Below are 15,043 nucleotides of genomic sequence, written 5' to 3'. Positions count from 1 at the left end.
TTCTTTCCTTCCCACCAACTAGTTCCAATGCCCTCAACTGTGTCAGCCATGGTCACTTTGGAAAGGCCACCATCCATCCTGGTTCCACTGAAACCACACACTCCACCAAAAGGATACCAGTGCTACATGACCTGCGCTGTCCGTGGCTGCCCCAGCCCATACATTGCATGGTACCATAATGGGATTTACATCAACTCCGACAACAACTACTACATCACAAACGCATCTGGTGTCTGCTCTATGTACATCCTCAGAGTTCGGCCTGAAGATAGTGGCGAGTACAAAGTGGTGGCAGTCAACCCATTTGGCAGGGCAGAATGTTCTTCTACATTAAAAGTGAAAGGTATGACAGCTGCAGTGTTCATTTCAAGGCTTGAGAAGTGTTTACCACAGTCACCTGATTTACATGATGGTTTGTCCTTTGTGAACAGTCACATTGCTAATAATTTTCAACATGGTTACGTAATGCAAATGGACTACAGCCTATGCCAGAGCTCGTCAAAAAGTGACCTGCGGGGCAAATATGGACCGTCAATCATTTTTATGCGGTCACAGATTGATTTAGACAAATTAGCTGCACCGCTTGATGCATTAGAGCACTTTCTGTGCAAATCTCTATGGTGAGTTCAGAAGCACTCAGCAGTCAGCAATTTAAAAAAAAAAAATAAAATAAACTAATTGTATAAGACAGATTACACGAACGTCCTCTACAGTGTCCTTTTGACAAAGCTCTGAATACTGTGTGTACTTGCATTGCATTATCAATTGCAACATGACTTATTTTGAAATTCAATAACACAAAATTATGCCCGAGTACCTAGAATGAGACCTGCATAAAGTATGTTTCTGTCATGAAAATGAAATTGCTAAGATCTGACAATTACTCCAAAAAATAAACTAAATTTGGCTTTCTGAAAAAGTATATGAAAAGCCCTGGTCAGTGCATTACATATGTAAATCAAAATCAAATTACTTTTACAATCACATTTTTCTATTCAGCTTTTACAAAGATACTAAGGTTTACCACAATAACAAAAAACTCTTAAATATCATGTTTGTATAAAATAGTTGGTCATTAATTTTATTCTTTCTCCTTTTTTCTACTGTGTATTTCAGATTGATCTGCACTCCACTGGACATGCTAGTTTTTGCTCTGCTTCTGCCACAACTAATTTCCTGCATGCATTTTAAGCTAGGACAGTGCATGCATATAAATGAACATAGCTATGCTTGCAATTGAGAAGACACAGAATTTGCTATTATACCAAGGGATGTGTAGCCTACTACTACAAAAAGAAGTTGGAAAGCATTTAAGTGTATATGACTTCCCAATATGCAAATAAACATTTTCTGACAAGCATACTTTCTATCATGTTATTCTTTGAGACTTTAAATGTCATCCCCAATGATTCAGTCATGAACTAGTGAACGCTTCAGGACATTCTTGGACATGAAAAAGTTTCACAGACATTTATTCTCACACACATTCCCTTCTCATTGAAATTACAGTTTAGAATATTCCAACAAGATATGGAGCCCTCACCAGTACAGTGTCATGATATCCATGCCTGTGATAGCGTGAGGAAATGGATAGTAGCCTACTGTTTCAGATTGCAACCTAAATAGTTCCAATCTCAGCATGGTTCCCCACAAAACCAACTCCAATGTCAGGCATCCCTGAATCTGAAACCAGTATCAAAAAGTGAGTATGTAGTGCATAACACAAAATGTGAATTTTACCAAATTGAAATTATAACCTATTAATTTCACTATTCCAACATTTTTTAAAAACAATTCAATGAATACATTATATGAACAATAACAAATAGGACTACAACAGGCTATGTTTATACACTGGCTTACATTGACATACTACCACACCAGTGGGCTGACTCAGATTTATAGCTGACTGCTTCAAGGACTTTTTTTTTCTTCTTCTTCTTCTTTTTTCAGAACAGATTTCAGATAACAAAGTGTTGTGACCGAGCGATAGTATCATCTTTGCCACAGTCTCACTACAATAGCAAGAATTGCTACCAACAGGCTGTCCGCTTGTGATAAACGCTCAGTTGAAATCAACACTGTCTTGTTATAACTCCTATAAAAGCAGCAACACTTCTTGTACTCCATACTGGATACCGATATCCCTCGTGCACGTATGTTCTCGAAATCAGCCAAGCCAAGACAACACCTACGAACGCTTTTGGCCTTTTGGATTTACCGCGCTTCTGACCTTCCACAGCAGCAGTTGTATTTCAAGTATCACACATGCGCATTTGCCGCTAAAGTCTATGATAACCGGAGGAAAATTATGGGGAAAACTTAGCTTCTTTTAAATATTTTAGTGTATATTGTTTATACTTCAGCCTATGATGCAGCGTTTTGACGTATTTTTGTTGACCAACCCGGATGTTAACATCACCCGTTCCCTGAAAAAAATAAAATCCATTAGCTTTTTCATTATTGAAGAAAATATAGTGCTTAATCTCTAGTGTATGATTCGTATACGTTTCATCATCATAATCAACACACCTTTATGTATTTTGAAGCCTAAATACAATAGCCACAAGTAAAATGCTAAATAAGCTATAAACGCAATATAAACATTTTTCAAGTTAAAGGTTTTAAAAGAATTACAAGAGAGTATTATTGATGTTTCCTAAAACTTTAACAATTCTCGAGCTTGACCTTATTTCTGCCATTTTACCAAAAACCCATTGACTTTGGCACAATGGAACTGGATGAAAAAGCTCGCTGCCATCCCTGCAGCACTCTGTTGGTATCGGGGCAAAGTTTAAAGTCATAAGATTATATATGTGTTTTATTGGGCCCAGATAATGTGACCACTAGTTTGTGAGAGTTGCTAAGTTGTGTGGGCATGCAAAGTGCGGTCAGCTCCTGTGCATGTGAAATGGCACCCTCTGGCACCGCATGCCCAGGAGATAAGTCATAATATCAATATATTTTTATTTGTGCATCATTGAATTATAAATAGCACATCCCATTAACATGAGAATTTAACATAGTCTCAAATCTGAAGGAACCTTACCAGACAAAATATATTGAACTATTGAGATGAGTGATGATATTGTAAAGCCTTCCAACATAACTTGTCTTAAATCGTATTTTACACATCCTGATGTACGGTCATTATATACACATGGAGTGAAATAGAGTAGCTAATGACTAGATCAAATAGTGCAATAAAGCATAAATGAGATCCTGTTTTCTGGCAGAGGTGATGTTACATCTTGTCCCTGGCAATGGCAAATGAATAGTCACCACAAAGGCAACTTGAATGTCACTCTCACTATTTAGAGAATAAGTTTGACCATGAACCACGGACAGGGTCACTGTCCCTTTGCTGCTGTAAACCTCACCCAAATAACAGATTTAATGTGACAGCTAATAAGACTGCAGTGCTTGAGAGGTTTCAATTTGGCCCACTACTGTTTTATTGCTGAACAAAATGGAGAGACTGCAATAAATTGTGGGAGTCGAACATGGTTGTGTTGACAAAGCAAGTTAGCTACACGTGAAGGTGAGTTGCTTCTCCTTCTTTCTTCTCTTACTTCGTTTTTTTCCAGATGAGAACATTGAAATATACAATATTACACATTAATCTTTATTAGTAAATAATATAGCAAGGCTTTTTTTAAAAATATCAGATTTCAGGTTTGACTTGTAGCCTATATGAGAAGATACCCAACCACAGATCTGATTCTTGATGCATATCAAATAGATAGGATTCCAGATGGTATGTTGTGATGCTCAGATTGCACTAAAGTGTTTTAGATGCTATCACATAATGGTAAAGTGCTTTCTTACATGTGATTGCCAAAGTCAGACTGAACAAAATCGTTTTATAAGAACTTAATGTAGCAAAGGGTCTGCAGTGCTCTACTGAAACATGATGTTTTAACCATAGCATTCTGCTTGTATGTTGAGTGAAAGTGCTTTACTTTTTTCACGTAAATAGTTATACAGAAGTTCTCCTAATATTATGTTGTTATAATAATTAAATATGATTTGCTCTCCAAAGCTAAAGCGTAATTGCTCTGGTAGCACATCTCTGATAAATTTATGAGGTATGTGACCTATCAAAAGCAGGGGTAAAATGCTTGTAAAATGATTGGTAAGGATCATGTATCTTATCATGGCGTTAAAAAGAATTTATGTCAGTCTTGTGTTACTTTACATGCAAAATGTATAATATCACCTCCTAATATATCTTTATTGGTTCAGTTACTGGCATAGTTTTTGGTTACTGACTAGACAGTAGGCATCAACACTAAAATGGTATTCTATATAAATGTATAGCACTTCCCATGTGGTTATGAATGTATTCCTACTCAGGGCATATTGCTTGAATTTTACTATCTCATGAAGGGATGTTCACAGGGTGGTATGGGAAAGATGGCTGGCAGATAGTGTTTCATATTTCATATTTACACATATCAGCCCTTTATCAGGGATAAGACCTTATAATGTTCTCAGTGACAATAACAAAAGTCTGTCTGTGTAAAATGAAAAATAAATACGGCTCGTAGCCATAGAGTTTGGTGACACTTTATAATAATTTGTCATTGGCATTCTTTTAAAATATCACAAATCATAATTTTTCAGAACTTTTTTAACATAATATAGGCAATTTGGAACAGTGCTACTGGTACTCACTTCTGTCCAATTATTTTATGACACACCTCAAATGATATCGTAAATAAAGAAGCCCTTTTGTGTCATGCCATCTTAGTTTAGGATTAAACTAAGGTTGTTTTTGTAAGGAAGGAATAAAGATGATTAAGTATATTTGTCTCACTTTAACCTGCATTCACCCTATACATTTTTTTAATAACAACAGTAGTAACTGATTACATGTGCAATATGACTTTTGCCCTCTCTTCTCGATTTTAGATAAGACTGTGCAACCATTACAAATACTGAACTAAAGGCCAATAGCATTGTGAAGATGCCGAAGCCAGCAGAAGGAACAGGCGGTAAGTTAAAATCATGGCATTCATGGTATGCCAAATGACAAAATTCTTAAAACCATCTGACTCATTTATTTTAGAGTTGCTTTGTTCCATCACTCACGATGACCTGATTCTTAATCAAGCAGTTTGGCAGATAGAAGTGTTCATGACCAAGGCTGTGATTAAACATCGCCATCATGTGGTCAACAACAAATCCACAGCTTCAAAAACTCTGAAGATCATGAGACATAAATACACCATTTCATATTTGATGGCCATGTTCCTGTATAGTTTCAGGAAAACATATTCCATTGTTTTACAGAACTGAACATCGTGGAATGATACGTTTTTGAAAACAGTGTTCTAATATTTCAGTGGCAATTAGGAAGAGATCCAGAGTGCCTGGTGTTATGATCACACAGTACGTTGAAGAACTGCCACCTGGATCTACTACTCCTGATTTCATCCGAAAACCCATAGCCTTGACTATACAGGAAGGTATTGGTTTTCTTATTTTATTTTTTATATGGTTCATTTGGATCATATGGATCATAGAATTTCAACAATATAATTTCATTTAAATGGAAAACCATCTATCCTTAATCATAATACAACCTATTTAATTCAACCTATACCTATTTAATCTTCAGGCAAACTGGCCTTTTTCAAATCTGTTGTGAGTGGATATCCAGTACCAGAAGTTTCATGGGCACGAAACAAGGGAGATCTCGCTAATCCAACAAAATATGTTTCACGATTTGATGAGAAGAATGAAGAATATATTCTGGAGGTGAATGCAATTTTCAGCTGTGTGAAGAACCATGTTATCAGCCGTTTAATTCTCATTCTACAAGTTTAAACCATCTTAATAAATATTGGTAGTAAATATATATGTGACCCTGGACCACAAAACCAGTCTTAAGCTTTCCATTGATGTATGGTTTGTTATGATAGGACAATATTTGGCCGTGATACAACTATTTGAAAATCTGGAATCTGAGGGTGCAAAAAATCTAAATATTGAGAAAATTGCCTTAAAAGTTGTCCAAATGAAGTTCTTAGCAATGCATATTAATTAATCAAAAATTAAGTTTTGATATATTTATGGTAAGAAATTTACAAAATATCTTCATGGAACATGATCTTTACTTAATATCCTAATAATTTTTGGCATAAAAGAAAAATCAATCATTTTGACCCATACAATGTATTTTTGGCTATTACTACAAATATACCCCAGCGACTTAAGACATGTCCAGGTCACATATTTAAGAAGAGAATTTAAATTCTAAATTAATTATTATATATAAAATAATAAATACATTTTTTGAAATATTATTTTATGTAATTTATTTATAATTCACCTGTGTTTTGTTTTTCTTTAACAACATTTGCCATGGCTTTTATTTCCATTCTACAGATACCAAATGTAGATTCGGATCAAGCAGACACATACAAATGTTTTGCTATAAATCCATTTGGAAAGGCAGTTTGTACTGCTGCACTGAATGTCATTGAGGGTGGGAAATTCATAAAGTTCATTTGATCTGTTTTCAATGACTGTTTTCAGTTTTCTATTACTGATTGATATAAAAATGCTATATCACATATAGGCCTAAATCAATCTGTTTCTCTTCTTTTCAGTTGGATTCAAGAAAAGAGCACCAGGTAATTATATAACTCAATGCTAATGACACTTCAAATGAAATAAACTGAATTGGAAAATCTTTTGATTTTGTTAAAGAGAGTTCAGAGTGTCAAAACTTAAAAAATGTCAAATTTTTCAGCCCCCAAAAGTGACCCTGATGAGTTCAGGAAAATGCTGAAGAAAAGGTAACATATCGCTGCATCATATATTTGCTTTCACCATATATTTAACTTTTATATATTAGTATTTACTTGTATAAAAACATGTAAAACCATAATGATAGGCCATTTCTAAGTAGCCAAAACAACCAGTCTGATCTATAATCATACTAAATACATTTAGGGTTGTGAAGAGAAAAGAAAAACAATGGAAAGAAGGAGAAATCGATCCGAGGTTCTGGGAGGTGTTACTGAGTGCACCCAGGAAAGATTATGAACGGATTTGTCAGGAATTTGGAGTCACCGACTTCAGGTGGATGCTGAGAAAACTTAACCAGAAGAAAAAGGAAAGAGAGGCAGAACAGTCCAAGGTCTTGTTTGCTTTGAGTATCATGCTAATTTGTGTACCACTGTTTCTTTATGCACAAACAGTATGAAAAATCTCCACTCTTGATTTTTCTGTCTTCAAGTATATTGAGAAAATCCACAGCTTGAAACAGATCGAGGTAAAAACGGATGGCACAGCGGAATTTGAACTCGACGTGAAGTTAAAGGATCCTAACAGCAAAATCCATCTCTTCAAAGTAAGTGCCCTCACTTAAGCCTCAGTGTCATCAACAATACTGCTTTGAGAGTAATGCACTTCAATTTACTATTACCAGAATGGGGAAATGCTTGACTACGGAGATGGAACTGATGAGGCCACAAAACATAATATGCAGACATTTGGTGAAACATACTTATTCAGCATTAGGGATGTTGGCCCAGAAGATGCTGGGTTATATCAAGTGGATGTAGAGGAGGTGAACATGTTCTCAACTTCCCTAGTGTGTAAGTAGTTATAATATCAATGCTTTTTATGTTTGTTTAAGGTATTAGAAGTAACTAATTATTATATTAAATGTTACAGTATTGCTATTAGGCAACATGAGGTATTTGAAGGTTAAAGAACAGGCTAGTGAAGCTGTGCAGTGAAAATGTGATTTTTCATGTCATTTTTACTTGTTATCCATAAATGTTCAAGAATTGTTTTGTGTCTCCAGTGCCTGATGTGGAGTTTAATACCACACTGAAAGACACTAAAGTGACTGAGGGGCAGGATGCGGTGTTTGAATGTGCCTTATCGGACCCCGTACCCCAAATCACCTGGTGTGCCAATGACATCTCTGTTGAGCATGGGGGGAAATATGACATCACAGTGTCAGAAGACAAGCAAGTCCACAAACTAGCAGTGAAAAACTGTACAAATGAGGACAAGGGAGTCTATACGGCTATTGCTGGGCTCAGGTCAAGCAAGGGGACTCTGGATGTGGAAGGTAATTTGTTTTATTTTCTCTCTTATTTGAATTGTGTTTACATTCACTTTAAATGCATATACACTAGTTTACATGCACAAATGTATAATGCATATATTTTATGTTAATCATATGATTGTTAGCATATCACAGTTCCCATGAAAATATTAAGCAATAAAAGTGGTTTTAAACACTGATAATAAGAAATTCTTGAGCAGCAAATCAGCATATAAGAATGATCATGTGACACTGAAGAATGGAGAAATGGCCGCCGAAAATTCTTCAATCAAAGGAATTAATTAGATTTTAAAATACATTAAAATAAAATGCAGTTCTTTTAAATTGTAAAAATAGTTCACAATATTACAGTTTATATTGTACTTTCATCAAATAAATGCAGCATTAATGAACATTTCTTTTGAAAACATCTTAATTATTCCAAACTTTTGACCACTAGTGTACAAATATGGACCATGGTAAAGCAACACTTAATTTCACCAAATATTTACCACACTATGTTCAAAACAGAGCCAACATCAAGCAGGCTTACGAGACGGACCTTTTAAATCAAACACCCAAAATGTTTTCTGTTCATGTCCATTTTGTTAACAATTTTACCATTCAGAATTTTGTCTGATCACTGTATACTACTTAAAGTATATACTGTAATACATGTAACTGATACTGTTTTCAGATGATCCCAGTGCCCGCGGGAAAGATGATGGTGCAGATGAACTAGCCAGACGTTTAGCAGAAGAGAAAGCCAGACTGCAGAGGGAAAAGGACGAGGCGGCCAGGAGGGCACAGGCTGAAAAAGATGAAGCAGCCAGGAAGGCCCAGGCTGAAAAAGATGAAGCAGCCAGGAAGGCCCAGGCTGAAAAAGATGAAGCAGCCAGGAAGGCCCAGGCTGAAAAAGATGAAGCAGTCAGGAAGGCCCAGGCTGAAAGAGATGAGGCGGCGAGGAAGGCGCAGTCTGAAAAAGGTGAGGCAGCGAGGAAGGCCCAGGCTGAAAAAGATGAAGTGGCCAGGAAGGCCCAGGCTGAAAGAGATGAGGCAGCCAGGAAGGGCCAGGCTGAAAGAGATGAAGCGGCCAGGAGGGCCCAGACTGAAAGGGACGAAGCAGCCAGGAAGGCCCAGGCTGAAAGAGATGAGGCAGCCAGAAGGGCTCAGGCTGAACAAGATGAGGTGGCTAAGAGGGCACAGGCAGAACGAGATGAGGCAGCCATGAGGGCAAAGGCCAAGCAAGATGAGGCAGCCAGAAAAGCTCGGGAAGTACAAGATGAGGCGGCCAGGAGGGCCCAAGCTGAAAGAGATGAGGCAGCCAGGAAGGCCAAGGCCGACAGAGAAGCTGCTGAAAGGATGGCAGCTATGGCAGCAGGAAAAGGCAGTGGAGGATCTAGCCTGGGAGATGGGAGTGAGGGTGATGGAACGGGGAAGAACGGAAAAGGAGGAGATGATACCATGGTCAATGTGTTAGGAGATGGGAGTGGAAATCATGGAAAAGGTGATGGATTGGATTTAGATGGAGACAGTGGGTCTGGTGATAAGCGCAAGAAGCGTACAAGAGTCGGGGAGCTGATTCCTAACAACATCAAAGGTATGCGTTCATGTCTGAAACTCCACTAAAGTTGCCTGTTTCTCAGTGCTGAGATTATGTAATTTGACATATTTCCTGTGCACTTTTATCCAGACCATGGAGTCCACTTCCTGAACGGGTTGTCAGATACTGCAGCCAATGTTGGAGAATCAGCAGAGTTGTCCTGCAAACTTAGCTGTGAGGATAGCAATGGATTATGGTACAAAGACGGAAAAAAGGTTATAATGTACAGAAATATATTATATGTATCCATATTTGTCAACCAAATGTAGTATATATAATGTTTTTTTCAAATAAAGTCTGGAGTAATTACTGCTGAAAATTCAGCTTTGCCATCACAGGAATTGATCATATTTTACAAATCATATTCAATAGATTTTAAATTGTTATAATATTCCGCAATATCATTGTTTTTACTGTTTATGTGTTTAAAAAAAAATCAAACCTAGTGGGGATCAAAGACTGTTTCAAAAAATTCATTTTTTCTTTGACATCAGTTGGAGTCTGAGGATGGAATTACAATTCTCAAAGATGGGGCTCACCACAAACTAATCATCCATGACTGCCAAGAAAGAGATGCTGGAAAATATAAATTTGAGGCAGAAGGACGTAAATCAGAGGCTGCATTAAATGTTAAGGGTATGCGTCTTTTCTGCTTTTCCCTTTGCATATCAACATAAAATCGGCAGTAAAATGCATTTAATTTTGTATGAGCCATAATCGATTACTCAGATTATTTGCTAGTCTAAGCTCTATGGTAGGCCAAAGGTATCAGGTGATAATAACCTCTCACAGGTTGAATTAGACATGCACCTTATATGACATTTTCTTTTGATGCTTCACTTCAAAATATGATGCTTTCTGTAAAATTGTTTTGTATTAACATCCGTCCCATAAAACAGACATGCGGTGTGGATGTTTATTCTTGCCTGTGAGTAAACAACACATCTACCACCCAGCCCTGGTTTATAGGAAAGCAATTACTAATTCTCTTTCCTCTCATTTCTTCAGATCCACCCAAAATTGATGCAGATGCCTCGAGTAAATTCTCAGAGCCTGTTATTGTCAAAGCAGGAGAAAATGCTTCCTTTAAACTACCATTTTCAGGCAAAGAACCAAATAAGATTCAGTGGTTTAAAGAGGAAGAAGAGTTGATGGAGGGTCATTGTGTCAGGATCGAAAAGTCTTCAGCCCATAGCCGTCTCCTTCTGACTAAGTGTCAGCGCAAAGATTCTGGAGAGATAAAAATCAAAATCAAGAATGAATTTGCCACTGTAGAGGCAACTTCAAAACTTACAGTACTTGGTATGTATTGCAAACAACTGCAAAAAATCTGAGACTAACTGACCTCAACTATTTGGTTGTTAGATGACTAATTAACTGTTCTACCATTGTGACATATAGGCCTACTCTACTGTATATTTTTTGTTCTTCCAGACAGGCCAACTCCACCACAAGGACCTGTAGAAATCGTAGAAAGCTCCTTGTCTGCCATTGAGTTTAAATGGAGACCCCCAAAGGATGACGGTGGCTGTCCAGTGATTAATTACAACCTGGAGCGACAGCAGCTGGGACGGAACACCTGGACTAAAATTGGAGACATTCCTGGACAGCCTACCTACAGAGACACAAACATAGATCGTGGCCGAAAGTACTGCTACAGAATCCGAGCAAAAAATTCGGAGGGCTCCAGTGAGGTCTTGGCAACTAATGATATTGCTGCTGGCACTTTGGGTGCGATTCCTTATTTCTTTCTGCATTCTGATGTAGTAAATTATCAGTTGTTAGTCTTTAGAAAACAGGAGTGTGTTTTAAACATAATAAAATGTGTTCTTTCCCCCCCACACCCCCCAGCATTCCCTGGCTCTCCTGCTCCTCCTAAAATAGTCAGTGCCTTTAAAGACTGCATTAACTTGGCCTGGCTTTCTCCCTCCAGCACTGGAGGGGGCAGTATCATTGGATATAATGTGGAAAAACGCAAAAAAGGTAGCAATTTTTGGAGTCAAGCAAACCCAAAAGATGATCCAATCAGAGGTATTGAAAATGAATTTACATATAATTTAAATAAAATATTAATTTAATTGAATTTTAATTAAAGTAGCCTATTTTTTCTCTTATTTAAAATACAGAACAATTTTAATGTTTTCATTTCATATTTAGACAAAAAATATGCAGTAAAAGATGTAATCGAGGGTGTAGAGTATGAGTTCAGAGTGAGCGCTGTTAACACATGCGGGCCTGGGGAACCAAGTGGGCCGTCTGAATGTGCAATTGCAAGGGACCCCAAAAGTAAGACACCCTCAGCAAATTTATACTCAATACCACTCTATACTGACTTGCCAGATAGAGTACAAAAATATCCATAATTTTTTTAGTAGATATTTGTGATATTATTTTCCCCAGAGCCTCCTGGTAAGGTCAAAGACCTCAAAATAACTGAATCGAGCTACACCAGTCTATCTCTTTCCTGGACTAAACCTAAAGAAGTCAAAGGTGAGGAAGATGAAGCAAAAGGCTATTTTGTGGAAATCAGACCCACAGACCAACTTGAGTGGAGCCGTTGCAATACAAACGCAGTGATTCAGACTTCCTTCACTGCTTTGGGATTGAAGTCAATGGCCACGTATTGGGTTAGAGTGATCGCCGTCAATGAAGGAGGAGAGGGGCTTCCACAGAGCTTTGATAATTACATCATTGCCATGCCTCCTCCAGGTAAAGATTCATGTTTTTTTTTTTTATATATGTCTTTGACATTTAGTTTTAAGTTTCACACAAAGATAAGTTAATCTGCCTTTTTTTTCAGTAAAGCCAAAGTTCAATGACAAAAAAATGAAAAGTTTCATGGTTGTTAAAGCTGGAAACACTGTTCGTGTCAGCATCAGTTTCGAGGTAGAGTAGGAGAATATATCTTATTTTACCAAAAGCATATTCACACGTGACAAAATATTAACACTTTTTTGTATAATATATCAGGCATTTGTTTTATTTTATCCGCAGGCTTCTCCTTTACCAGACATAACATGGCTAAAGGATGGTGTTCCTGTAGCCAAACATGTCACAATCACTGATTTTGAGAAAGGTTCTCAGCTATTAATTTACACATCAGAGCTGTCTGACACTGGCATTTATACTGTCAATGTGAAGAATATGGTGGGCCAGGACACCTTCACTATTGAAATAAGAGTCACTGGTAACCAAACTCCTTAAATGTCTTACCTAATGTTAAGGACATATTTTAGTAATATTTCTAAATAGTATTTTCTATATATATTTTTAATGGTAACAATATATAAGATGAATGTAAAAATAAAAATACATTTCATTTTTATCTGAATAACAAAACCCATGGTATGGTTCTAACTGTAATATAGTGATTCTATATGCGTACCTGTTTATTTTTCATCTCCAGATGATCCCAAGTCTCCAGGTCCCGTAGAACTGGAACAGTGTGTCCAAGGCACTGTGACTCTGTCATGGACTCCTTCTCCCGATGAGAAACGAGACAACCATCTGCATTACATGGTGATGAAGCGGGACTCTGTCAAACAAACATGGCGTACAGTGGTTGACCGCTTGTTCAACAACAAATTCACAGTGATTAACATCTTGCCTGGAAGAGAGTACAATTTCAGAGTGTTTGCCAAGAATGATATAGGCCTCTCAGAGCCCTCAGTCTCTCCAGTTTGGGGAACCACCAAAAAAAGAGGTTTGTTGATGAGTTTTTTTGTTGTTGTTGTTTAATTTAATTAAAATGTATTTTAAAAATCATATTTATATTTTCCAGTATTCTAAATGTTTAATATAAAATGAATTTAATATATATTAAAAAGTGCAGATGTCATGAAATACTTTTTAAATCTATTTTAAACAGCACTAATTGATTTATTTTTACTACAGATTTTAAATGGATAGTTATCCTAAAAATGTCAATTCTGTCATCATTTACTCACCCTCAGGTTGTTCAGACATGTAGTTTCTTTCTTCTGTTGAACTCAAAAGAAGATATGTTGGTAGTGCTGCTGGGAGCCATTGACTTTCATAGTATGGGAATAAAATACTATGGAAATCAATGGCTACCATCAACTGTTTGGTTACCAACATTCTTTGAAATATCTTATTTTGTGTTCAACAGAGGGAAGAGACTCATACAGGTTTGGAACAAGTCAATGATGGTGAATTTTTCGTTTTTGTTCGAACTATACCTTTTTGACTGCATTGCCTCAGGAACATTTAAATGTCAAATATATTCATATAAATTTCAATCTAAAATCTTGTTAGTGATGAAAAATAATCCATAGTCTCATTATGCACCAACTACCCAAATAAATAAGCCTGAAAACAAATCACCTTAGGACAATCAGTGGTCTTGGCTGCATTAAAACCAGTGGTGCGATAGTCTAGGCTACATGCCATTTAACAGACACCTTTTCCCAAAGCAATTTACAGAACACTAATTGCAGTGAGTCCTTTGGAGAAGCCAGAGATAAGTGTCTTGCTCAAGGGCGCAGTGATGATAGAAGATCTATGAAACTCTATTTATGGGTCACCCTTATCCAGGTTTATAATTCTGGGATTTGTGATGCTGTCCCTGACACATTGCCGCTAAAATATCTAAAATATGAAAATGTTGTACCTGTAAGGTTGACAATTGCAGTATACGGTGGTAATTGTTTGGCCAGTGATGGTCTGCACTTTATGTGCTTCATAAATTGCTCACAACCCTCCAGCTTATATTGTCTCTTCACTTGGGCATTATAACCCAGTTGCACAAACAGATAATTGTGATGCATAATGTGAGATGACCAAAAATATACATTACTACAACTTAAATAATAATTTTTTCGCAATTTTTTCATCTTTTTCAGAAAAATTCACATATAGCATGCCTGTATCAAAAACCCTCGACTTCCAGGCAGCCCCCAAATTTATTGTCCCTTTGAAACTTCACGCTGCTCCGTCAGGTTATGAGTGCTACATGAGCTGTGCTGTGACGGGCAACCCAACCCCACATATTACCTGGTCCCATAATAATGTCAGCCTTAACACAAACCCCAACTACTACATCACAAACGTGTGTGGTGTTTGTTCACTGCTCATCCTGAGGGTTGGACCCAAAGACATGGGAGAGTACAAGGTTGTAGCCGAAAGCCCTCTTGGTCATGATGAGTGCTCCACCAAACTTACAGTCAAAGGTATGTCTTCTATTGTAATATTAATTAACCTATTTTGGTTAATGTTTTAGATATGAGGTTTATAATTCATAATTTAACTTTTAAGCAACAACTACTACTTTTCTGTTTTCTTGTCTTACAGAGTAAAGAAAGGACTTTAGACAACACCGTTTGTGATCTCATTTCTTGAAAGTGACATAA

The 15,043-nt window shown here is 37.0% G+C and overlaps 2 protein-coding genes across 2 annotated transcripts in view; both read left to right on the top strand.

Moving 5' to 3' along the window:
* Positions 1-7,381, top strand: part of igfn1.4 (immunoglobulin like and fibronectin type III domain containing 1, tandem duplicate 4) — a gene marked incomplete at both ends in the record, with an annotated part of 31,909 nt that extends 24,528 nt beyond the window's left edge. Inside the window, 5 exons of the mRNA XM_079377987.1 lie at positions 23-343; positions 5,349-5,471; positions 5,624-5,763; positions 6,618-6,641; positions 7,250-7,381. Coding sequence (XP_079234113.1) covers positions 23-343; positions 5,349-5,471; positions 5,624-5,763; positions 6,618-6,641; positions 7,250-7,381 — 740 coding nt within the window. The remainder of the gene's footprint in view (positions 1-22; positions 344-5,348; positions 5,472-5,623; positions 5,764-6,617; positions 6,642-7,249) is intronic.
* A 69-nt stretch (positions 7,382-7,450) lies between these two features.
* Positions 7,451-14,989, top strand: LOC306845286 (immunoglobulin-like and fibronectin type III domain-containing protein 1; the record flags this gene model as incomplete). The annotated part of the gene is made up of 15 exons (XM_079377986.1): positions 7,451-7,610; positions 7,823-8,095; positions 8,769-9,671; positions 9,765-9,889; positions 10,169-10,310; positions 10,683-10,976; positions 11,109-11,405; positions 11,526-11,705; positions 11,832-11,960; positions 12,075-12,383; positions 12,475-12,560; positions 12,669-12,861; positions 13,081-13,377; positions 14,537-14,863; positions 14,985-14,989. 15 exons carry the CDS (start codon positions 7,451-7,453, stop codon positions 14,987-14,989), a joined length of 3,720 nt encoding a protein of 1,239 aa, XP_079234112.1.
* Positions 14,990-15,043: the final 54 nt, after the last annotated feature.

This window comes from Barbus barbus (genome assembly GCF_936440315.1).
Source record: "Barbus barbus genome assembly, chromosome: 25".
In the NCBI taxonomy this organism is placed as follows: domain Eukaryota; kingdom Metazoa; phylum Chordata; class Actinopteri; order Cypriniformes; family Cyprinidae; genus Barbus; species Barbus barbus.
The sequence above is the reverse complement of the archived record's forward strand: the minus strand, read 5'-3'. Positions and strand labels throughout refer to the sequence as shown.